The sequence below is a fragment of the Sylvia atricapilla genome, chromosome W, assembly GCF_009819655.1.
Source record: "Sylvia atricapilla isolate bSylAtr1 chromosome W, bSylAtr1.pri, whole genome shotgun sequence".
Taxonomy (NCBI): domain Eukaryota; kingdom Metazoa; phylum Chordata; class Aves; order Passeriformes; family Sylviidae; genus Sylvia; species Sylvia atricapilla.
Window position 1 is genome coordinate 21,073,528 of NC_089173.1, and position 25,459 is coordinate 21,098,986.

The 25,459-nt window shown below is 37.6% G+C and overlaps 1 protein-coding gene across 1 annotated transcript in view; it reads left to right on the forward strand.

Moving 5' to 3' along the window:
* LOC136373265 (transportin-1-like) overlaps positions 1-24,061 on the forward strand; it is an 87,758-nt gene extending 63,697 nt beyond the window's left edge. The window contains exons 14-25 of the mRNA XM_066338171.1: positions 740-911; positions 2,381-2,467; positions 3,227-3,334; positions 3,552-3,710; positions 3,807-3,894; positions 4,790-4,888; positions 5,104-5,199; positions 8,010-8,085; positions 8,908-9,007; positions 10,455-10,529; positions 16,772-16,914; positions 22,472-24,061. Coding sequence (XP_066194268.1) covers positions 740-911; positions 2,381-2,467; positions 3,227-3,334; positions 3,552-3,710; positions 3,807-3,894; positions 4,790-4,888; positions 5,104-5,199; positions 8,010-8,085; positions 8,908-9,007; positions 10,455-10,529; positions 16,772-16,879 — 1,168 coding nt within the window. The 3' untranslated portion in view covers positions 16,880-16,914; positions 22,472-24,061. The remainder of the gene's footprint in view (positions 1-739; positions 912-2,380; positions 2,468-3,226; positions 3,335-3,551; positions 3,711-3,806; positions 3,895-4,789; positions 4,889-5,103; positions 5,200-8,009; positions 8,086-8,907; positions 9,008-10,454; positions 10,530-16,771; positions 16,915-22,471) is intronic.
* Positions 24,062-25,459: the final 1,398 nt, after the last annotated feature.

Genomic DNA, 25,459 nt, shown 5'->3' on the forward strand with positions numbered 1-25,459 from the left:
GTTTGTTTTTAGAATATATGAAATGCAAACTAAACAATCTATTGCAGTAAAAGAAATTATCTGTATGTCACACCTGTTTATTTTCAATATTTGAAATTTCATTTACCAGGAATCTGACTTTTATAGGCCTATGAGCAAGGTCAATACTGGAAAACTATCCTATCATTGCATTAGTAATGTTTATATTTAGCTCAGGATTACCAAAAAATTTGGGTTACAACTATTTCAAGGGATATTCCCATTCTCTTGAAAGGAGATCCTTGGAGGTAAGATTTCCTTCTGTCCCTTGTCTGCTGATATTAAAAAAAAAAAAAAAAAAAGAATGGACACACCATAATGGAATGGGTATACCACTTGTGCAGGAAGCTCAACAAATAAAGCTTTTTTACATGTCAGTTTATGTAGGGTATGTAGGGCAGGAGTACACAGCAGACTGCCAAGAAAGTTTCTTCATAAAGCAGGATTAAGTCTGTAACATGTATACATAAAATGTTTTTACCAGAATATTTTTAAATTTTGCTCATCACAGTTTAAGAGCTGCATCTTTGTGTTCAGTCAAAATAGATCGAGTTTGTCTCAATAATACCATTGTGAAAACACACCTTGGATGAATTTAAAGACTAAATACAGTTCTATGTTTAAACAGGAATGGGTAGTGTGGGGCATTTTGGGGTGATCTTGTTTTGTTTCTTACAAGATACTGACTGACCTATTTGGGATGGGGTTTTCTGTCATTCAGTGCCTTTGCTACTCTGGAAGAGGAGGCTTGTACAGAGCTTGTTCCTTATCTTGCATATATACTTGACACTTTGGTCTTCGCGTTTAGTAAATACCAGCATAAAAACCTGCTCATTCTTTATGATGCTATAGGAACTCTAGCAGATTCTGTAGGACATCATCTAAATAAACCTGTGAGTATACCTTATGTTCTGTAGAAACACTCATCATATACTGAAAAACTGGTTGAGTGGTTTTTGTAGTGTGCTTTATGTGTTTTAAAACAAAAATGCTGGATTCAACAATAATATTTACATGTAATGTACATAAACTATGTAATTTTCAGACTACAAAAATATTCCTCATTTTGAATAAATAATTGTGTGTTTCATGGCTTGCAGAATGTGCTTCTCATAATTGTGACTTTTTTTTTTCCTTACTCTCAGAATTTTTCAGCTCAAAGGAGATATATAGATATAGATATAGATATAGATATAGATATAGATATAGAGGTATGAAATGGGACTTTAAAGAAATTGGTGGAATGTATGTGCTGATTTCTAATGACTTTTTTTTGTTGTTTGTAACCACTTTCAGTATAGCTAAACTGCTCTGAGTGTCTTTCCAATGCATCAAAGCACATCATTGTTAGAAATTGCTTTATCTGAGAGCAGGATAGATGTGCATTTTATATCTAAAAACACAGAATCCTTTGAGTAAAGCACAGAGAACACAGGCAAGTGTAGTGGGGTTTTTGTAGTGTACATGTTCATTAATAAGATATACATACATGTCACATGCATCTTCTGATGGTTGTTGAAATTTGGTTTATTTCTCTATAGTCCTTCACATGACATAGACAAACTAGAATAAAGCAATTTGGGTTGTTGCCATGGCATTTTACTTGCCATTCAAGACTCCACACTATCAAAGGACATCTTTTCCAATCTCTCTCTGGCCAGCTTGACTTTTGACAGCACCAGGGGGAAGCTACATGGGAGCTCCTGGTAATGGTGGGACTTTCTTCAGTCACTTAGAATATTGTATCTTTGGACATAGCATTAGCTGGCACCATCTGTTGCCTCTTTGGATACTTTCTGGGAGCAACAGTACTACAGGGATGCCTTGCTTAATGTCCTTATGACTGTGACAGCAGTGGTCAGGAAAATGACACATTTTATACAGAATTGGTAAGTGCACATTTCTGGAGGGATAGAAAATTACTTTCTTCATGGATGAATAATTGAATGAGGAAGAGGTTTCAGGAACTTCTGGGGATAGGGTTGTAGCATCAGGGCAATGGAAGATGATTGAGAAAAGCAGGTGGCAGATGCACAGCTAGATTGCATTGCTGGTAAAAACATTTTCTGTGGCCCGAGTCAATCCTATAGATATGTAACAACCCAGGCAGCTATTAAAAGTTGCTAGACTGAAGCCAAACCTAGAGGAAAAGATTTGTTTTGCAAAGGTACTTATGTGCCTCAGCAAAAAATCTTAAGACATAAATTTTAAGTTCTAATATTCAACTACTTCTATATATTTCAACAATGGTTGAATTACAGTATATAATTTTTTCTCCTGAAAAAGTAGAATTTTCTAGCTTTGAAATCAACTAGTATGCAATTGAGTGCTTCAGTAGCTGATGCATTTTCATCTTAAACAGGAATATATTCAGATGCTAATGCCTCCATTAATCCAGAAGTGGAACATGTTGAAGGATGAAGATAAAGATCTCTTCCCTTTATTAGAGGTAAATGTTACAATTTGAATATGTGTCTTTTGGGAATTGCCTCTTTTACTAAGGGTGTTCCTGCTAGGAAGTGTGACTAAATGCTGTCAATGTTAGGTATTTCCCGTTATGGAGAAAATATGACAATAGTGAGAAAAATTTTTAACTGAGGAAATGTTATTAAGTTTAGCAGAAATCTTTTAGAATTATTTTTTCCCCTGCCATTTGTGAGTGTTTCTTTGGAATTCTTTGTTTTTAAAAAAATGTTCCATCCCTGTTGTTCTTGTCTTTTCTCCTTGCTTTCCCTTCATCCCCTCATTAAAACAGTTACTGACAGGCTGACGGTATGAACCAGACAATGTAGTCTGTTCTCTGTACTTTCCAAGTGTGAAGCAGGAAAACACTTCTAGAGAAATTAGTTTAATTACTCTTGGCTAAAGTTAAGGCTTGTACATTGCCAGCATAGTGAAGTTTAGTGTAAATGCTAGCTGAATTATAGTAATTGTCTTCATATAAACTGCCTTGGCACCTCGAAGAAGATGCTGCTCCTGAGAAATTTTCTCAACTGACATACGTAGGAGAGAATAACAATTAGCTGACGGTTGCCTTGGCTCAGCTAATCAGTACTACCCTTTCCAGGTTGTTTTTACTTAAACAGTTACTTGTGGGTATACTTACAATACTTTTAATTTACTTCACATAAGTAAAGGGTACTTGAGGGAGGTAAAGAAAGTTAGTGTCTCACTTTTTTTTTTTTTTTCCTTCTTTATTTTATTCCAGTGCCTGTCATCAGTTGCTACTGCCTTGCAATCTGGATTTCTTCCATACTGTGAGCCTGTGTACCAGCGTTGTGTAAATCTGGTGCAGAAGACTCTTGCACAAGCCATGGTATTTTTCTATTGCTATTCCAATGTTTTCAGAATATCTCCTTAAACCAATGTATTAACTATGTAAAGTTAGGGGTTTCCAGGGAGATTTGTAGTATTAACTATTGAATATTTAAATGAAGCTGCAGTTCTGAAACTTAATTGTTTGTTTTTACTTTTATGCATGCCCCTGAGAAAATCTAATACTCATTTTGAAAATGCATAATTATTTGTTGCAGTTGCACAATGCTCAGCCAGACCAATATGAGGCTCCAGATAAAGATTTCATGATTGTAGCTCTTGATTTACTCAGTGGTTTAGCTGAAGGACTTGGAGGCAACATTGAACAGCTAGTGGCTTGCAGCAATATCCTGACACTAATGTACCAATGTATGCAGGTGAGATGAGTAATCTGTTTAATCCAAGAATTTTCTTTCTAAAGAAAATCAGAAGCACTTCTAGAATTGTCAGGGTTTTTTTCTTCCTCCCTTTAGGATAAAATGCCTGAGGTACGGCAGAGTTCTTTTGCACTGTTAGGTGATCTGACAAAGGCGTGTTTTCAGCATGTTAAGCCTTGCATCGGTATGTTTATTTTACATATTAAATAATTAACTTGTTTTACAAACTGATAGGAGGGCTGGTTTAGCCATTGTTAAGTTACATTTTCTGTGGGTTACCTCATCATGGTGTTGTAGATTTTAGTTTTCCTTTATCAGCAAGGGTCTGTGGTCTTCTCTCCTTTAAATTGTGTTTAAGACATGTTGTTCTTTTTGTAAGTAGTGCAAAAATTCATTTTGTTGCTTGATTTTTATAATGTAACATGCTTCCTGTTTTCCTGGAATACAGCAAAACAAATGTATTTAGACTTCAGTTAGAACAGTTGCTTTGTAGGTTTTTTGCTCTACTAGAATCTACAAATGCTTGGATAGGCTTGGAATTTAAATGTTAGTGAAATATTAGTCACAAAGATAGATTATAACATCCGTCATTTTAATCAAAGCTGGAATTAGCTTTCTAGGCTTCATTGTTGTTGGCTGTTGGGGTTTTTTGGGGAAGCTTGGTGTTATATTTGGTGTTTTTTTGTTTTTGTTACTGAAGGGGCTATTTGTTTTCAGGAAAGATGTTTGGTATGTTTTTTTTTAGCGCAGATGAATACATAGCTATCCAGGTGTGCTTTTCTTTCCCTACTCCTGGGAAGGGGAAAAAAGAGGTTTCTAGAGCTACATAAATGTAAAATCTATTAGAAATATTTTTTAAATCATAGTTTGAAAGGATTTGCATTGATCTGCTTAGGTTGTATCATCCAGATTAATCTGATATATAGTAAAAATACAGCTCTTGTAATTCAAGTGTAATGCTTTACAGGAATTTAAATACGCTTACATTTTTTTTTAAACTCCCTCTCCTTGTGATCTTACAGTAATGGAACAAGATGGTTGTATTGTGTGATGAGATTTTAAAATGTTGTTCTTTCTAGCTGATTTCATGCCCATTTTGGGAACAAACCTAAACCCTGAATTCATTTCTGTGTGTAACAATGCCACCTGGGCAATTGGAGAAATCTCCATCCAAATGGGTAAGATTTTTTTTTTCTTTGAATATTTGCATATTTAGAATGGTTTGTTTGGGTTGTGAATTGTTTTTTATTTCAAGTGGTGTTTTCATGTTAAAAATTTAAATTCAGCTTTACATTCTTGTCTTTGACAGTAAGTTCGATGTACCAGATCTAAATAGATTATGTATATCAATGGTAATTTTCTTCTGAATGGTTTTTTTTTTTGGCTGTTTCAGGTATAGAGATGCAGCATTATATTCCAATGGTATTGCACCAGCTTGTAGAAATAATTAACAGACCCAACACACCAAAGACATTGTTAGAGAACACAGGTATCCAAAAACTGAATAATTTATGGTGAAGGGAATTAATTTTTTTTTCTATAATGATTTAAAAAAATTGAATAGAACTTATTTTGTTGCTATATATTTGAGTTTTATAAGTAAAAACAAATGTTTTGCAAAAACTCTTACAAGTCTGAGTCTTGCAGAAAAACATCTATCATATATCTAGATTATTAAAGTTATTGCTTTCTCACCTTTATAGAATTTTATATTTATTTATAATCTATTTAAGTATTCTTCCAATTTTATTTATGTCTATAATATGACAGATGTATGCAGTAACACTTAAAGACTTAGTGGCTTTACAGTGATTTTAATACATGCATGTCCTTTCATGTGTACTGTATGTATGCTTAGTGTTTGAAACAAATGTAATTGGCATATATATAACAAATAATGAGCTCTTTGAATTTACAGTAATGCACTGTTTTTAAACAATAATTTGTAGTAATATGCACAAAAATCTAGATCTGTGATAGCAGTTTTACCACAACATAACTGAAATCATGTATTATTTTTGTTACCTGGTAACTTAATAAAAAATTTCTGAAAAGAAGTCTTAACAGTGGCATGTATGTTTCTATGTTCTGGCCAGATGCTTTGCCTTCCAAATTGGAAGCAGTCCCCAAATGCCTTATTGAACTAAAATTTCTGAGGCTTAGTTTTTGCATTTATAGAGAGCACGTTCTGGTATGAAGAGCACCTTCCATACTTCAGCAAAACTATTAATAATTTAGCAGGTTTCAGGCTTACTATTTTACTAATTGAGAATCTTTTGACTTTTTTTTGTTTGAAAACTGTCTTGTAAGAAAAATTATTGCTTAGTCATTATACTGGACATAATTTAAAATTATGCAAATTCAGTGCTTGTTACATTTAGGCTTGAGCTAAGTATGAGATAAATTGGGATTTCTTTCTATGCATATTTTTCCTTCAGTATTCTCTACTCCCCATCCCCTCATTTAGTATGGAAGGTGAACTTGAAGGAAAAATTGCCTGGTTGTCTGTCATATAATAGCTTCTTATAAAATGCTTTTTGAAAAGATAATTTTCATGCTAATTGCTTGTTATGAAATGCACCATGGAATAGTATAGCAATATAATTTTTCTTACCCCTTGCCCCCAACCCCCTTCATCTGCACTGATGGATATGTAATATCTGTATCTGAGAAACATCCAGTACCTAAAAGTTTGCTTCCATCACTGCTAGAGAATTTTTTTAGGCATCCAAACACTGACATTTTTTTAGTATCTTAATAGTTACTTTAAATGCAGACACATAACTGCACATAAATGTTGAGTGTGGTGTAATTATAAGTTTGTTGTGGGATATTGTGCTATATGCCATTGGTATGCGCAAGAGTATTAATGTTTTCTACTGTAGGTTGTTATGTAATGAGTTATGAAAACATTTCTGTTATGGAAACATGAGATCAGCTTAAGTAAAATAGTAGCATGGAAAATAATAAGTACATGCCAAAAAGTTAAGCTTTGACAGAAATTACTATTCCTCATACAGACTCTAGCTGTGAGAATTTACAGATAAACCTTAAAAGTGCACTTTCATTTGAAAGTATCACTTCAAAAAAAGTTTTATGTCAGATCTGCTGAAAATTTGAAATCAAGTAATGTCTGGGCAAAATAGTACATTACTGGTGAGATGTAGCTTTCATGGAATGGGTACATTTTAACCACTAGTTTATCCTACACTAAACTTTTATTGGAGAAAGCATCATCTGCTTTATTGCATGTTTCATGAAACTGTTCACAAATGCCTGTTAATTAGTGTTGCATAGTATGTCCCTTGAACATAGGTTTCTTTTCTCTGCTTCATATAAATCTGCTGGATTTTAGTATTATTCATGTATTTTGCTTCAAGTAATCCTGATACATTATTTCTCACCTTCTCTTTTTTCTAAAGAATAATCTTTTGTGAGTTGAGCAAACACCATTAAAACACACTTGCATGATGATATTATCTTCAGTCTGGCCCTCAGAATAAAGGACCATAATACCTAATCATTCAGAGAAGCAGTTTTACTTTTTTTTTTTTTTGTCTTTATACTTTTGTATCAGAAGTCAGATTATTATACAACTTTTATGAGGAAGTTTTTCTGAACAGGAGAAGTATTTGGATTAAAAATTAATTTTCTCCAGTCAGTTGCTTTGAGCTAGCAACCACTTTAATTTTTCTACATGATTATGAAGAAAGCAAATATTTGCATCTCTGAGAGTGTTTAATTTATTTAGTGTTTATTAGATACACCACAATGTATTCCATGTAAAAGTGTTTATAAATGTATTTTTACTGATAGTAGGCCTATTAAAATCTTGAATTCTAAATACTGAAAAAATAAAATATTTAGAACTACTTGATACTAAATCTGAAAATGGTTAATTCCTTTCTATCAATAGTATCCATAATACTACTTTTTATTAAAAACTTTGGAGTGTATAGTAGATAAATTTACTGTAAGAGGTGATTCTGAAGAGAGCAGAATGACTGCTTACATCAGAAAGCCTTTGTATTTCAAATTGTGGTTTTTGGTGTTCTCTCATTTACTTATTTAATTTTTCTTTTACCCTGGAAACTATACCATATATGTTGCTGCCTCTTATTCAAGGGGTTGTAATAAACAGCACTGGTGAAATCTTATGTTTACTATCATATACAGATTCTGTTGGCTTCTGTTTCTGAGTTATTTGTTGTTTTTTCTTTATTTTTTCTCCTCCCCCCCTCATTTGCTCATGTCTTGGTTGGCGTTTGGTGGTGTATAACCGTGATTGCATTACCTTAGCAATAACAATTGGTCGTCTTGGTTACGTTTGTCCTCAAGAGGTGGCCCCCATGCTACAGCAGTTTATAAGACCCTGGTGTGTATTATTCAAAATTTTTTTTTAATTCATTTTTCTTCACTTTCTTTCTTTCTTTCTTTCTTTCTTTCTTTCTTTCTTTCTTTCTTTCTTTCTTCTATCTCACTTTTAGATATATTTTCAGTTGGTTACAAAATCTCAATCCTTAATCATTGCCAACCATGTGACTAATCTTGTCCTATCAGGTTTGTGAGTTTTTAGTAGCACTGTCATGTATTCTTTATGTTGTGGCTAACGACTAATTTATGCATGGGATAAGATTGTCACATGCTTGCGTGTTAAAGCTTGACTATGAAAGAGCATTTTAAAATCCACAAGAATGATAATACAATGCATGCAAATACACTCAAATTTAACTGTGCATTACTTTACTTGAAATCCAGTCTGAGGCTTGAATTGCTGTGAGGAATATATTTCTATACTTGTTATGTATAAAATAGCTTGCTTGCTGCTGTAAAAGTTAAATAATTGTTCTTTAAGTGATATCTAACATAATTCATATTGCAATAGTATATGTTCCGCTTCTAATAATGATAGTTTCTATAATTATTTTATATATGTGTTTCTTTTGTATTTAATGGAATACAGGTCACACTTTCTAACTGTATATAGTGCAACAGGAGAGCAAGATTCTGTAGATGATATCTAATGGGAATATACTAGTAAATACTGTGTGCAACAAGTATCTTTCTAAGTGTTCAAAATAGTGTTTCAGATAATCTTTTCAGTGTGACTTATTCCATCAAATGCTGTCATCTAATCCTGACTTGATTGAATGAAAAAGTAATAGAATTAGTTAAGTTTTGCTCTCCAACTTACTAGGTGTACTTCTCTGCGAAATATAAGAGACAACGAGGAAAAGGATTCAGCATTCCGTGGGATATGTACCATGATTTCAGTCAACCCCAGTGGAGTAGTCCAAGTAAGATATATAAATAGATCTTAACTTCTTTTTTCTTTGCTCATGTGAAATTTAGTGAAAGCTGTGTATGGAGTATGAAAAAATTTAGCTTGATGTCAATTCCCAGTAGTATGTGCTGTAACTTCTTTTTAGGCATCAAGGAGACCAAAGTGTTTATATTTCAAATTATATATATCATAATACTTCAGGATTTCTGCTTCAGTAATTATCACCTATGGAAAGGAAAAGACAGCATTGTTAAATTCATTTTTGTCTTTTACTTACAAGGAATATATCAATAATGAACTTTGATTAACTGTAGTTTGATACTTCTGTCAGTCTTTTTTATGTTGATGATATGTATGAAAATACAAGGCAAAAACTGACATACAGAAACCTATTTTTCAGATACAATCTAGACTTTTAAAAAAAGAAACAGAACAAAATTAATTAACACCCCTTTATTCTTAAAACTTGGGCAGGGAAGATTCTCTTTCAACTTTGGATATATTGCTTAAATAGTCAATATGACAAGGAAGATGCATTTCTTTGAAATAAATTGTATATCTCAAGAATAGAATATAATTTGCTCTTTAGTCTGTGCAGCTCCAAGGTAAAGCTGTATGAAGGTAATATTTTCTAAGGGGAAAATAAAGGTGAATTTCCTCCTCCTCTGCCTGGAATCCTTCTCCCTGAAATGCAAGAATTGAACCTCTATCTTGTTTTGAATTTTTCAGTTCATTTCACTTATCCCCTATCTTGTACTTAGCATTTCCCTCTTCTACGGTCTGTTCTTTCACACAGCTTAAACGGAGGGAGCAATTAAGGACTCTCTTCATTATCCCAGCTCTCCTCCTATGTAGTTGCTATCTTCAGTTCCTATCCAAAATTATGCATTATCAACTTAATCATTAAGACTGATGTTTTAATGGTATAGTAGGAGGTAATGCAAAATACTGATTTTGGGGTAGCTTTAGTTTTGAACATGTACACATTCTGCATATCCCAGAAACAACTTCTGGCACTGCTTAAAAAAATACAACAGCTTTTTTTCCAACTGAAAATACGTGAGAGTAAGTTGCAAATGTGATCCTGAGTTTATTGATTGTTATTAAGATGATTTGTTCTCAAACTTGTAATGTGTACTGAAAGAATTAGTTAGATAAGTGTGGTGTGGGAGGAGAGGTGTTTGTTTGTTGATTTGGGGTGTTTTTAACTGTGGTTCAATTTAATAAAAAATTGATTAAAAAAAGGTATTCCTACACTTAGCTATTTCTATTTCCATATACTTAAACATACAATACCTCACCATTATTGTCTGAATTAACTAGAAAATAAAGGCATAAAACTAAAAGCAGTTGTGAATTAGGATCAGATATCCTGCATAGTTCATAGAACAAACATTGGGCATTGTTTTCAGACCTATAAACGTGAGTTTCCTAACCTATGTGATTGTTTAATCTTATAGGACTTTATATTTTTTTGTGATGCTGTTGCATCGTGGATTAACCCAAAAGATGATCTTCGAGACATGTTCTGTAAGGTAATGTTTCTAGTATGACAGTATATCTGAACTGTGGTTAATTTTGGATCCTTTTTTTTCCTTGTTTTCAATTTCCAGTATTAGCACTTACTGTATTTGTGGTCATGAAGGCTTTCTTGCAGTCAAACTTTCAAACAAAACATCATATAAATCTGATTTTTTTTAACCTATATTTTTATAATGTCCAGCCTACTATATTTTGGCTGCATTTGGAAGAACAGGGGGTTTTATATGACATAGAAAACCTTTTTTTCCCCTTTTTTTTTTCTTTTCTAGAAAATAAGATCTGTGTGGTTTAAGACCCACCTGTTCCAAGGAGAATTTTTTTTTTAGACATATCTAGAAATTTGAAAATGGAAAAATCTTCCAGTAGTATCCTGATCTGTTTATCTTGCTCCAGCTGAAAATAAGTTTTTGGGAATGCTTAACCCTCCTCAGAATTCCTCTTGGATAAGCAAGTCTTCAAGAAACTTATGTACAGAGATAGCCAAGAATGCATCCCTAGACAAAATGTCAATAGAATTTAAGCAAAAGGACTGTTTACCTTGTGTAAAATAAACAAAACACACACAGAGACAGAAAGTACTATATTGTGTTTATGCACTGGTGTCTTCAGTTAAAAGCCATAACAAAATAAACTTATTTCAGTTTCATGCACAGATGCTGTTGTTGTTTAGTAGTGTGGCTTTCCTTGTATGTTGTAAAGTGAAATCTCCAGTTTTAGCAAGTATGTGTCAAGAGTTAATGGTCCTCTTAAAGATAAAACAACATATTACTAAGTATATACTTGGATTATGGGCCAATAATGGCACTTCCTGTTCAAGTAATGCCAAGTGTGCACATCAGAATGGACTAGAACATTGAAATCCTGTCTTGAGTATCAAAGAAAAATCTCACTGTCCTAGTTAGGAGACCAATTATCTGAGAAGCTTCAAAGGAATATCAGGGTCAGGAAATGCATGGCTGTGAGTATTCTAGCATCAGCATAAGAAAACAGGAAATACAAGCTTAAAAGAAAGTCCAGGATGCTGTCTGTAATGGTTGTCCAAAGCAGTTTCAGTACATGTTTCTGTCCTGGTCTTCAGCATTCAAGACTTGCTTCAATAAGCTATGCTCCTCTTTTTCAGATTCTTTCCAGGATATCCACGTGGGATCTAACGCATTCAAAGTAGACACAGTGTTTCTTGGTCACTTGGCTTAAGGACATCCTTGCTTTTTAAAGTGTATTTTTTGTGGTTTTTGCCAAGCAAGGACAGAGATACGGCTTTCTTTAAATTATGACATACATTTTTTTTTAGATTACTTCCTCATTGGAATGAGTTTTTATGTTAGTTGAATACATGATTATTGTAGTCCAGTTACATATTTTCCAGCAATAATTATTCATTTTAGAAATAATGAGAAAAAAATTTTATAGTCCCCCGAGGTTTCTCTTGATAGTGGATAGTGTTTGGGTTTTGGGGGGGTGGGTTGGTTGGTTTGTTGATTTTGGAGCACTAGATCTAAGAGAGAAAATACTCTTTCCAAGAGCAAAGGTGCATGAGCTGCCAGTGTTGAGATCTGATATATACCCTAATTGTATCACGTTTTATAAAAGCAAGATATCTGAATACTGTAACTGAAGCTCAATTGCTAAAATTGTCATGTAAGATAAGTTTTTTAAAGTGTGCCTTTTCTTGTACCTGAACATTATTAGATTTTTTGGTAGTTTCTTGGCAGCTGGCAAATCAGACTCTTTGGGTTAGGAAAGAGAGGTGAATCTCTCTGTGGAAGATCTCTTTCAGGGAGAAAAGCAATAAATTAACTTGTGACACTGTAATATTATTGCTACATGCTGTTTAAGAACAGTTCTGCTTTTGAAAGTTGTGTTGAGGGTGAACTCAGTATCATGAGCTTTAACTTTGACATTGCCTTTTTTGTGAGGATGTTTTCATGATAGACTGTTCCACAATTGAGTACCCTTCAGTTTAAAAAAGAAAATCAAACCAAAGCTTTAGAGACTGTATTGTTTTCTATTAAGAGGAGCTAAAATACTAAGACCTTTTTGACGGTGTCATTTAATTTTTGTAGCTTTCAGTTAATTTATTACATTGGAGGGTCCAGACTGAAACCTGTAGATTTGATTATTTATTTTTCCCCCTCTTATGCTGTGGATCCCTGTTCTTTCAAAACACAAAAGATTTTAATAGCTTCCTTTTTACTAACAGTTTTCTACAGATTCCATGGAAAAAAACACAGCTCTCATGGGATACTTTTGTTTTTTGCAAGAAATTGACAGGCATTCATTCTGTCAAATGCTGGTGGTGGTTCTGGCTCAGCTTTCCTCTGAGAACATATTACAGCTTAAAAAAAAAAAAAAGTGAACTCAGTAATCTTAACATATAAACTATGTCAACTGACAAAATGCTTAGCCTAACTCTGGGTTGTGACCATAGTCATTAAAACTACATACACACACATATGCATATTTATATTTATATAGAATATAAATTTATATATTTTATGCAAATCTGTGTGTGTAGCTTTATTGTATATGTCACCATTAACTGAAATGTTGGGGTTTTTTCCTTTAAGAAAGACATTAGAATCATAGAATCACAGAAAGGTTTGGGTTGGAAGGGATTTTTAAGATCATTTGGTTCCAACCTACTGCCACGGCCAGAAATACCTTTCACTAGACCAGGTTGCTCAATGCTCCATCCAACTTGGCCTTGAATATCTCTACATCTTTCTTACCAATACATCTTTCTTGTGTTGAGGACCCCAGAACTGCATGCAATACTCAAGTGGGGTCTCAGGAGAGCAGAGTAGAAGGGGAGAATCCCCCTCTCTCCACCTGCTGGCCATGGTGCTTTGGATGCAGCCCAGAATGCAGTTGGTATCTGGGCTGCAAGTGCATATTGCTGAGTCATGTCAAGCTTTCTGTCCACAAACACAACTTGTATAAACTCCCTCTCCATCTTTCTTCAGGTATCAGAAGGCTGCAATTAGGTCACCCCAAAGCCTTCTCTTTTTCAGGCTGAACAACCCCAGCTCTCTCAGCACATCTTAGTAGGAGAGGTGCTCCATCCCTCTAATCATCTTGATGGCCTCCTCTGGACTCACTCCAACAGGTCCATGTCCTTCCTGTGCTGGGGATCCCAGAGTTGGATGCAGTACTCCAGGTGGCGTCTCGCCAGAGCAGAGGGGCAGAATCCCTTCCCTTGACCTGCTGGTCACACGTCTTGATGTAGCCCAGAATACAATTGGCTTTCTGTGCTGCAAGCACACATTGCCAGCTCATGTCCAGCCTCTCATCCAACAGCACCCCCAGGTCCTTCTTGGCAGGGCTGCTCTCAATCTGTTCATCACCCAGCCTGTGTTGATACCAGGAGTTGACCTGACCCAGGTGCAGCACCAGCACTTGGTCTTTTTAAACCTCATGTGATTCCCATGGGCAATGGGACTTGGACTTGTTGAATTTCATGAGGTTCACACAGACCCACCTCTCAAGCCTGTCTAGGTCCCTCTGGATGCCATCCCTTCCCTCCAGTGTGTCTACCTCACCACACAGCTGTGTCATTGGCAAACTTGCTGGAGGTGTACTCAATCCCAGTGTCCATGTCACTGACACAGATGTTAAACAATGCTGGTCCCAACATTGACCCCTGAGGACACCACTTGTCACTGGTCTCCACTTGGACACTGAGCTGTTGACCACACTTTGAGTGTGACCATCCAGCCAATTCCTTATCCACCGAGTGGTCCACCCATCAAATCCACATCTCTTCAGTTTAGAGCCCAAGATGTCATGTGAGACAGTGTCAAATGCTTTGCACAAGTCCAGATAGATGATATCAGTTGCTGTTCCCTCATCCACCACTACTGTAACCTCATCATGTAAGGCCACCAAATTTTTCAGGCTTGTTTTTGCCTTTCGTGAAGCCATGGTGGCTGTCAGCAATCAGCACCTTATTTTTCGTGTGCCTTAGCATAGTTTCCAGGAGGATCTGCTCCATGACCCTGCCTGGCACCAAGGTGAGACTGACTGGCCTGTAGTTCTCTGAGACTTCCTTATTTCCCTTTTTAAAAATGGAATTTATGTGTCCCCTTTTCCAGTCAGGGGAAACTTCACTGTACTGCCACGACTTCTTTAATATGGTGGATAGTGGCTTAGCCACTTCCTTGGCTAGTTCCCTCAGGACCAGTGAATGTATCTCATCAGGTCCCATGGACTTGTGCACCTTCAGGTGCCCTAAATGGTTTTGAACCCAGTCTCAATCCCTGCTTTCATCTTCTGGAACTTGAACAGTGTATCTGGAATGCTTGTTGGTGAAGACTGAGGGAAAAAGTCATTGAGTACCTCAGCCTTCTCCATGTCCTGGGTAACCAGGTGTCCTGTATCCTTCCTGAGAGGACCCACATTTTCCCCGGTTTTTCCTTTATCTCTGATGTACCTAAAGAAGCTTTTTTTGTTACCTTTGATGTCCTTGGCCAGGTTTAATTCTATCAGGGCTTTAGCTATCCTAACCTGATCCCTGACTGTTTGGACAATCTCTCTGTATTCCTCCCAGGCTACCTTACCCTGCTTCCACCCTCTGTAAGCTACCTGTTTGTGTTTAAGTTTGTCCAGGAGCTCCTTGTTCATCCACACAGGTATTCTTCCCTGATTTCCTCTTTGTTGGAATGCATTGCTCCTGAGTCTGGAGGAGATAATCCTTGAATATCATCCAGTTCTCTTGGGCCTCTCTTCCCTCCAGGGCTCTATCCCATGGCACTCTACCAAGCAGATCCTTGAAGAGGCCAAAGTCAGCCATCCTGAAATCCAGGGCAGTGAGCTTGTTGTGCACCCTCCTTGCTGCCTCAAGGGTCTTGAACTACACCATTCCATGGTCACTGCAGCCAAGGCTGCTCTTGAGCCTCACATTCCCCACTGGCCTCTCCTTGTTGGTGAGAACAAGGTCCAGCATAGCACCTCTCCTCATGGACTCTTCTTTCACTTGGAAAAGGAAGTTGTCATCAGCACATTCCAGCAACCTTATGGATTGCCTGTGCCCTGCTGTGTCATCCCTCCAACAGATGTCAGGGTGGTTGAAGTCCCCCATGAGGACCAGGGCTTGTGAATGTGAGGCCACTCCTATCTGTCTGCAGAAATCTCATCAGCTCAGTTTTCCTGGTTGGGTGGCCTGTAGCAGACTCCCACTATAATGTCACCTGTTCTTGCCCTCCCTTTAATCCTGATTCACAAGCTCTCAGTCAATTCCTCATCCATCTCCTGGCAGAGCTCCATGCACTCTAGATGGTCCTTGACATAGAGGGCAACACACCCTCTTCATCTCCCCTGGTCTGTCCTTCCTAAAGAGCCTGTATCCTTCCATTCCAGCACTCCAGTCATAGGAATCATCACACCACATCTCTGTGATGCCAATAAGATTATAGTTTTTCTCCTTCTGTTTGTTGCCCATGCTGCATGCATTGGCATAAAGGCATTTATGTTGGGCCCCAGATGAAGCTGACTTTCTGTCTGGAGTGGCTGGAATTTCTTTGTGCTGCTCTTCAGGTTCTCTCCTGCTGACCTTTGATCTTTCTTCAGGCTCTGGGCATCTCTTAATGGCTACAGCATCTATCTGCTATGGGTGAGATGGCATGCCATCTCACACTTTATCAATGTTAAACCTGATGATGTCTCCCTCCCCCATCATATCTAGTTTAAAGCCCTGTCAATAAGCCCCACTAGCTCTTGACCCAAGACCCTCTTCCTCCTTTGAGAAAGATTAATCTCATCTGAATCCAGCAAGCCCGGTGTCATGTAGGCCACCCCATTATCAAAGCAAACAAAACTTTGGCAGTAACACCAGTCATGGAGCCATGCATTAGTAGATTTGGTCCATCTGTTTTTTTCAGTGTCACTGCCTGCACCTAGAAGAACAGAGGAAGAAATAACCTGTGCTCCTGCTTCCTTCACCAACCATCCCAAGGCCTTAAAGTCTGTTTTGATCACCGCTGAACTACACTTTTTGACTTCATTGCCACTCACATGGAGGACAAGCAATGAATAGTAGCCCAAAGGCTGAACCAGGCTAGGAAGTTTCCTGGATTTCCTTTTTCTCTTAGTATCATTTAAATATTAAACTGAGAAATTCAAATGGACAGATGCAGAATCCAGCAGTTTATGGCTTACTGCATATGCTGCTACTAAATAATGATCGTGTTATCTGCTGTTTAATGATTATCTTGATTTCTCTCCCTCGTCTCATTTGTAGATTCTTCATGGATTTAAAAATCAAGTTGGAGATGAGAATTGGAGGCGTTTCTCTGACCAGTTTCCTCTTCCCTTAAAAGAGCGCCTTGCAGCTTACTATGGAGTTTAACATTATTCACTGTGGCTGCAGTCCCATAATTAGAGGTAAGCACACAAATCTTCCTTGCTAAATAGAGCTGTATAACAAGTCTTCCCATTTACATTATATGAAACATAATTAATTCACTAGACTAATATTTTTCAGGTATGTTGGAACAGCTACCTTTCCATACATACAGTAGTGTATCAAGATAAGGTTGGAAATGTAGGTGTAACAATGTGCCTGTTTAGGTTTAATAAGCAAAATGATTATTATAATCCTCAAGCCATCATACTAAAGTAACATGCTCCCTTATGACTTAGGAATTAGTAGATGACTGATGTGGTCTAAGGCAGGGATATTTGCCTAGAATAGGAAAGTGAGTTTGTTAAGACACTTAAACAATGAGAAGTTAAATACATTCATAACCACATATTATATTGCCTTGGCATTGAGTAATGGTATGTTAATCATAGAACAACAGAATATCCTAAGTTGGAAGGGACCCATCAGGATCACCAAGTCCAACTCCTGGCCCTGCATAGGACACCCCAAGAATCATACCATGTGCCTGAGGGCATTGTCCAAACACTTCTTGAACTCTGGCAGGCTTGGTGCTGTGACCAATTCCCTGAGGAGCCCAACCACCCTCTGGGTGAAGAACCTTTTCCAAATATCCAACCTAAACCGCCTGTGACACAATTTCAGGCCATCCCCTCAGGTCCTGTCGCTGGTCACTAGAGAGAAGAGATCAGTGCCTGCTCCTCCTCTTCTCCTCATGAGGAAGCTGTAGACTGCAATGAAATCTACCCTCAGTCTCCTCCAGCCTGAACAAGCCAAGTGACCTCAGCCACTCCTCGTATGGCTTCTCCTCTAGACCCTTTACCATCTTTGTTGCCATCCTTTGGACTCTCTCTAATAGCTTTATGTCTTTCTTGTATTGTGATGCCCAAAACTGCACATAGGACTAGAGGTGAGGCTGCACCAGTGCAGAGCAGAGCATAACAATCACCTCCCTTGCCCAGCTGGCGATGCTGTGCCTGATGCACCCCAGGACATGGTTGGCCCTCCTGGCTGCCAGGGCACTGCTGACACATCCAACTACCCATGGACCAGGACCCTCAGGTCCTTTTCTGCGGCACTGCTCTCCAGCACTCCTGTTTGTCTGTACATGTAGGGTTGCCCCATTCCAGGTGAAGAATCCGGCACTTTTCTTTGTTAAGCTCCATATGGTTGGTGATTGCCCATCCCTCTCATTTGTCAAGGTCTCTCTGCAGAGCCTCTCTGCCCTCAAAGGAGTCAATAGGTCCTCCCAGTTTAGTGTCATTAGCAATCTTACTTAGTATCCCTTCATGCCCTGTGTCCAAGTCATTTATCAAGGTGTTGAAGAGAAATGAGCCTAAGATGAAGCCCTGCAGAACTCCATTAGTCACTGGTTGGCAGCCTGATGTAAACCCATTTACTATAACTCTTTGTGCCTGACCCATGAGCCAGTTGCTCACCCATTGTATGATGTGTTTATTCAGCTGTGTGCTGGACATTTTGTCCAGAAAGATACTGTGAGAGTATATTGAAAGCTTTACTGAAATTCCAAACAGACTTCTCTTGGTCAACTAGGTGGATTATCTTGTCATAAGAGGAAATTAAATTTGACAAGCAGGACTTTCCCCTCATGAAGCCATGCTGGCTGTGACCCATGTCTTGTCCTTGAGGTGTTTTTCATTAACTCCTAGAGTAATGCTACAGCACTGGTGAATGAGGCAGAGCAAATGACATCATCTTCCTGGACTTACACAAAGCATTTGACACTGTCCTGTACGACATCCTTGTCTCCAAATTGGAGAGACATGGATTTGATGGACAGACCACTCAGTGAATAAAGAACTGGCTGGATGGCTATATGCAGAGTTGTGGTCAACAGCTCATTGTCCACATGGAGACCAGTGATGAGTGGTGTCCCTCAGGAATTGGTACTGGAGCTGATACTGTTCAACATCTTTGTTGGTGACATGGACAGTGGGATTGAGGCCACCCTCAGCAAATTTGCTGATGACACCAAGCTGTGTGGTGTGGTCGACATGCTAGAGGGAAGGGATGGCATCCAGAGGGACCTGGACAGTCTTGAGAGGTGGGTCTGTGCAAACCTCATGAAATTTAACAAGGCCAAGTTTAAGGTCTTACACCTGGCTTGTGGCAATTCCAGACACATCTACACATTGGGCAAAATGATTGAAAGCAGCCCTGCAGAGGATTTGGGGGTGATGGCTGATAAAAAGCTCAATATGAGCTGGCAATGTGTGCTTGCAGCCCAGAAAACCAATGGAATCCTGGGCTGCTTTCAAATGAGCATTACCAGCAGGTTAAATGAGGTGACTCTCCCCTTCTACTCTGCTCTTGTGAGACCCCCCTCCCCTGCGTACAGTTCTGTTGTCTCCAACATAAGGACACAGAACTGTTGGTGCAAGTCCAGAGGAGGCCACTAAGTTGATTAAGAGGACTCAGCACCTTGCCTATGGAGACAGGCTGAAAAAGTTGGGGCTGTTAAACCTGGAGAAGGTTTTGTGGAGACCTTCCAGTATCTTAAAGGGTCCTATAGGGAAGCCAAAGAGGGACTCTTCGTCAGGAAGTGTAATGATTGGACAAGGAGCAATGGCTACAAATTGAAAGGGGAAATTAAGATTAGATAATGAAAAGAATTTTTTTTGCTATGAGGGTGATGAGACGCTGCAATAGGTTGCCCAGGGAAGTTGTGGATGCCCCAACCTTGGCAGTGTTCAAAGCCAGGCAGGATAAGGCCTTGAGCAACCTGGTCTAGTGGGAGATGTCTCTGCCAATGGCAGGAGGGGTTGAGACTAAATGATTTTTAATGCCCATTCCAACCCCTTAACATTCTATGATTGGTGTCATTGTCCTGGCTGTGTGGTCTATAGTAGACTCCCTTGATGACATCCATGTTATTTGTCCATTAATCCTTACCCAGAGGTTCTCAACCGTGCCATTGCCAACTGCAAGCTCCCTACATTTGCCTGTCCATTGCATACAGTGCCACTCCCCACCTTGCTTGCCCTGCCTATCCCCCCGGAAGAGCCTGTAACCATCCAACATGGCACTCCAGTCACAGGACTCATCCCACCAGGTTTTGATATGCCACTGTGTTGTAGTTTAGGAATAGTACTCCCCAATTCAGTGCCTCCACAAAGAGTATTCCAAGGTAGATGCCACTCACTCACTCCCCTCCCTTTCATCTTCCCCTTCCCACTCCAGGAATGGAGTTGAGAATTGGAGGCTGTCTTGGTCTGGTGGGGAAAGCTGGAGCTTCCCTTGGAATGGAGAATGTAAACCCCCTCGCTCCAAATTATTGTAAGTTTGCAATTAAGGAGGCTTTCAGGCAAAGATGTGGGAATAGGAATAACAGTTCTTTACTAGGAATATTAAAAATGCAAATGTAGTAGTACAAAAAAAGACAAGCAAACAAAAAAATCCTAGAAACACTGACAGTCAGAATACGACCTGACACCCTGTTGGTCAGAGTGTTGGGAGCAGTCCAAATAAGTCCTCCTGGAGTGACAGATGTGGTTCTGTTGGAGTGGAGATGATTCTGTAGAAGGATCCAGTGGTGGTGAGATGGCTCAGGTCTTCCTCTGGGAATCCAGTGGAAAACAAGCTGCTCTGCTGTTCTGAATCTCAGCTTTTATCCAGGTAGGAATGCTTGGCTCCTCCCACTGGGTGGACCATCTCACAATGGCATGGTGTAATTTTATCAGTCATGTGGTGAGCCTATAGCGGCCCATTAACAGCAGATATCCCCCGGAGGGAGAATGGGTTGTGGAAGAGATAAAGAAACACTGTCCCACCTGGTTTTAACAGCTGGCCCGTTAACCGTAAGGCACCCGCCCCCTCCCCTCCGGAGTTATGAGATAAAGAAAAAAACCACCTCTTCAACCAGTTTCTACAGACTGGGAATAGAATACATCTTGCATTGCAACCCAAGACAGAGGCACAAAAAGGTGAAAATCACAGGTCAAGATAAGAACAATTTACTGGAAACAGCAATGAGATAAGGAAACAGTAATACCAACTATTAATAACAAAAGGTATAAGAGAAAGAAATTATTTACATAGAAAGTCAAACAATACGGGATCGTTTCACCTGCCACTGGAAAGGAGAGAGCGAGTCCCTACTCCCCTCACAAGTGAGGCCTTCACAAGTGAGGTGAGATGGCATCAAATAACATTAGGGTCTGGCCATGCCCCTCTGCTGGCTACTGTAAAAAATTACCCCTGTCCTGGACAAAACTAGGACACAATGGTGCCATACCTCAGGGACTGGACCAAGGCTTTGAGCTCCTCTTGCTTGTTTCCTCATGCTGTGCACACTGGTACAGAAACATTTCAAGTGTGGTTCATTGTAGCCGATACCTTGTGTGGCAGATTGAAGAATTTCACTGGCACTCAGTCCCTCGGATTTGGGTGTGCCATCCCACTGATCATCTCTGGCAAGCCTGGTTTTATCTCTTTCCTCATTTCAGTCTAGTTAAAGCTCCATCAATGAGCCCCACTAACTCCAGTGCAAAAACCCTTTTTCCCCTCTGAGAAAAATGCATCCTGTCAGGTGTCAGCAGGCCTGGTGTTGTTTGTAATCTGTAACTTTCCTGACTGTAGACATTGATGTTTTGTGCATGCTGATGTGTGATATTTCCATGTTCCGCTTTATGCATCAATTCACGATTGTTATAGTTCTGTCTGGAGAATGATTCAACTTCAGAAAAGAACAGTGACTGTGCACTCTAGAATACTTTGATTCTTATACTACCTTGCTTTGTATGCTGTTTGTTCACAATGTATAAATCAAGCTTTCCACATGTAGTGTGATACTGTGAAGAGATTATTATACTACCCATAAAAAGAGGGCAAATTAAGTTTATTCATTCAGTCTTTATATAAATTTTAAACTTGCTCTAGAATTTTTGTGCTGAAATTATGAGTCATACAGTTCTGTTCTATTGTTGAATGGACAACTATTTAAAAGTCAGCCTAAGATTTGTCAGTCAGTGACATAAGAAATTGAATTATATTTTTATCTGAACAATGGATTAAAAAATAAACCATTTTCAAACATTTATATATTTATAAATTAGGGAATTTTAGTTCTGAAATAAGTGGATATTTTCATCCTAATCGAGAGGATTCCAAAGATGTAAAACTGGCAATTAGTCTCAGCCATACTGTCTTCTCAGTACAAAACATCTTGTTTAATCCACCTAATAGTGAAATTGTTAGGTTAGTAGAAGGTATCGTTAATATTCTTTCTCAAACTACCTCATAATCTTGTACTAAAAAGGCACAAGATTTTTAGAATATATAGGGCTGCTTTTATCCTAAATCTAAGCCACAATAGGGGAATTGTCAGTCTACCTTTAAAGCATATGGTGTTGTTTCATGAATTTATTTGGTACAAATGGCCTCTTTTCTTAAAAGGGAAAATCTAGGCTTAAATTTGTTTTTACATTAAAGTTGACACCTACCACTTGAAAAAGTCAAAAAGCTCTTTTTTTATGCACTGATCTGTCAGTTAAGGTTCATGATAAGATTTAACTATACCTCTATCTTCTTTTTTTGCAGGTCCTTCAGTCTGGGAGACTATGAGGGAGACTCTGCATCCAGGGAAAATGTTACCCTTTGCTGGGGGGAAGGGTAAACCAGTAGGGAATACAGTACAGTCCCAACCCTACTGGGAGGGGTGGGAGGGAGGTGTTGCTGTCACTGTATTAAGTCAATGTTGGGAAATGTTTTAACATCTGGAGCCTTTGTTGGTAGAAATAGTCTCCTATTACAACTCTGCACTGGATGTGAAGAAGAAAAAAGTCTATTAACAAAACAGCTCATTCTGGATTACTGTGGGAAATTGTACCAAAATAAGAACCATATAATTGAACCATAGGGATACATAAAGAGGAATACTATTTTATGCACAATAAAGGAAACCTACAAATGGAGGTCACAGACGGTAAAAGGCTTTCTTTTTTTTTTCTTTTGTTTTTTTTTTTAAGTTAGGATTTTCTACATTATTTCTTCCTGCTTAATGGGACTCCTAGATAATTTGCATGCTAATGAATAACTCAAATTAAATTAGTACATTTAAAATGCAGCTTGTGTCGGTATTAGAAGCAGGCACTTGCAGTGTACAGTATAGAAACCCCATCGAAAATTAATAGAGGTTTAGCTGGACAAAATGACAAAACCTGCAAGCTGCAAATGAGTCACTCCTTTCATTTTTGGGGTAAAGGGAGGAACAAATCAAAGGAAAGATTCAGATCTTAATTCTTGCATTTAAAAAAGTTGAAGTAGCATAATTTGGTTATTGTAATTAATTAGCTTTAATTTCTAGAGTAAGGCATTATTCTTAACATGCAGTTTAAGGTTCAGGCATTCATTCTGGCTCATAGTGATCAGAGGTAATTTAAATTAGTGGGAAAGTAGCATGCTTGCATCACATAGAGTGAAATTGGCATACATTTACCTATGTGGCACCAGTCTTATGTTGCAGCTTACCAATTAAATATAGTCCTGCAGTTAAAATTCTTTTTCTGAGATTCTGTGGATCTTATTTTTATTAAGGATATAGTTATAAAGTACTGTAGTTAACAATTAGGCCTTGAAATACCTTTTTAGGATCTGTTAAGATTAAGATTGATATCGTATTGTGTGTAACCTGCACAATGTGGAAAGCTGATATAACTGTGCAAAATATTTGCCTCTGTGCTGTTAGTGTGATGTGCTTTCTGCATGGTTATATGCTAGTGATTTTTAGCAGAATCTCTAAAAATGAGTTACATGGTAAGACCCATTAAACACTGCATAAATGTTAATTCGCACATAAAGACAATTGTAGAAGTTGATGACAATTGCTATATTTGTGGGTTTTTTCACTCAGTATATTACCTTTTATGCCTAAGTTTTGTTCACAGCATGATCTTAGAGATGTTTAAGTTAGTGGATGTAATGCAGGGTATCTAGAATGTATGGGCACATGTTGGTGGCCCTTTGTGATATAATTAAATGCACAAGGGTGCAAGTTTAAAGCTAAAGACTGAAAGCTGGTTTGAATCCTCTTAATTTCATTTGTTTAGCTTTTCTGTTGATTTATTTTTTTCTTTTTTTCTCTACTTATATGTATTCCTGTGAATAAATATTTGTTAAGGTAATCCTTTACTTTCCTTTCTATGTGTATTTTCTTATGTACTGTGAATGTGAAATCCTAACTGGTAAACTTGATCTTGTGTTTATCTGAAAATGGCAAGTCTCTATTTAGATTGCCTAAAGAGTATCCCATGATGTTAAAGGAAAATGGAGAGACTTATCTGTGCTGGTCAGAGGTGAAAACGCACTTTTCCATTTTTCAAGTGCTACGTAATTAACCTGCAAAACAAAACTAAGCCATAACAGCCTTTTTATAGATTTCTTTTCTCACCTTTGCATTGCAAAATTGGATATTGGATAACAGTTTGAGTTTTGGTTTCTTTTTGGTGTTTTGTGGTTTGTTTGTGGGGTTTTTTTTGTTTTGTTTGTTTACAGTTTTTGTGTGGTATTTTTTAAGAACTTGCTGCTCTTTGTATGGTTCTGTTCTTTGAGAGCTAAATGATTTAGCCATTGCACTGAAGTTTGAGCTATATGACTGTGGACTTATAAATGCTGTTATGCTGTTTTAAGAGTTTGAGAGGGTGTTTACATGCACATTTTAAATGTGTCCCACTCTTCACCCCATCTTTTTTTAGTTTTTGTGGCTTTGCAAATATGAATGGATTATGCCTGAAGAATAGTTTGAACATGTACTGTATGAAGTACATTCACTAGTGCTAGTACATTGTACTTATTCAATTTGGTCTAATTTGCATGTGATAACTTCCTTTCAAATTACATTGCTTTGGTAACAAATACAAAATTCTTCCTTACTAATAGCACTGAAAAAAATTCATAAGAGTTTTAGTCACTAAAAACACTTTGAAATCATTTTTGGAAGAAGAAAAAAAACCAGTAGGATATTATTTTAGACACAATTTGGCTATAGTTTTGAGTGCATTTAAACATTAGGGAATAGTTTCAGAGAAATTACATTAAAACAAATTGTAGAATAGAAAACCTACCTAAATAATACCATACTATTACAGCTAGAATCTGGGTTTAACTAAACTGTTTAAATTTCAGAAAGCCCCTTTAACCACATAAACCCACTTCACCTCACATTACTTTAGGATACTGCTTTTGTACATAGTATTTTAATAGGTATTTGTACAGATATGAACTGATCTGGTATAACAGCAAAGAAAATAATTAAGGCAGAAATAAACAGTACCGACAAAATAGTCTGTTGTATCTGTAAGTTCCCTTGTGGTATATTTTAAAGCAAATAAACTATATTCCTAATGCATAATATAGTGCAGAGATTTGCAGAAGCCATTTAGGGTCTAATCTGAGGCAAGAAAAGTTCTGAATCAGCATTAACAGTTATAATTTAATTATTGTATCATGGGATAAATAAAAAGCATTTCAATTCTTGTAGTGTAGGCTTGACAGTTCTTGAATGTTGACTGAATGTTTATATTGGTAGAA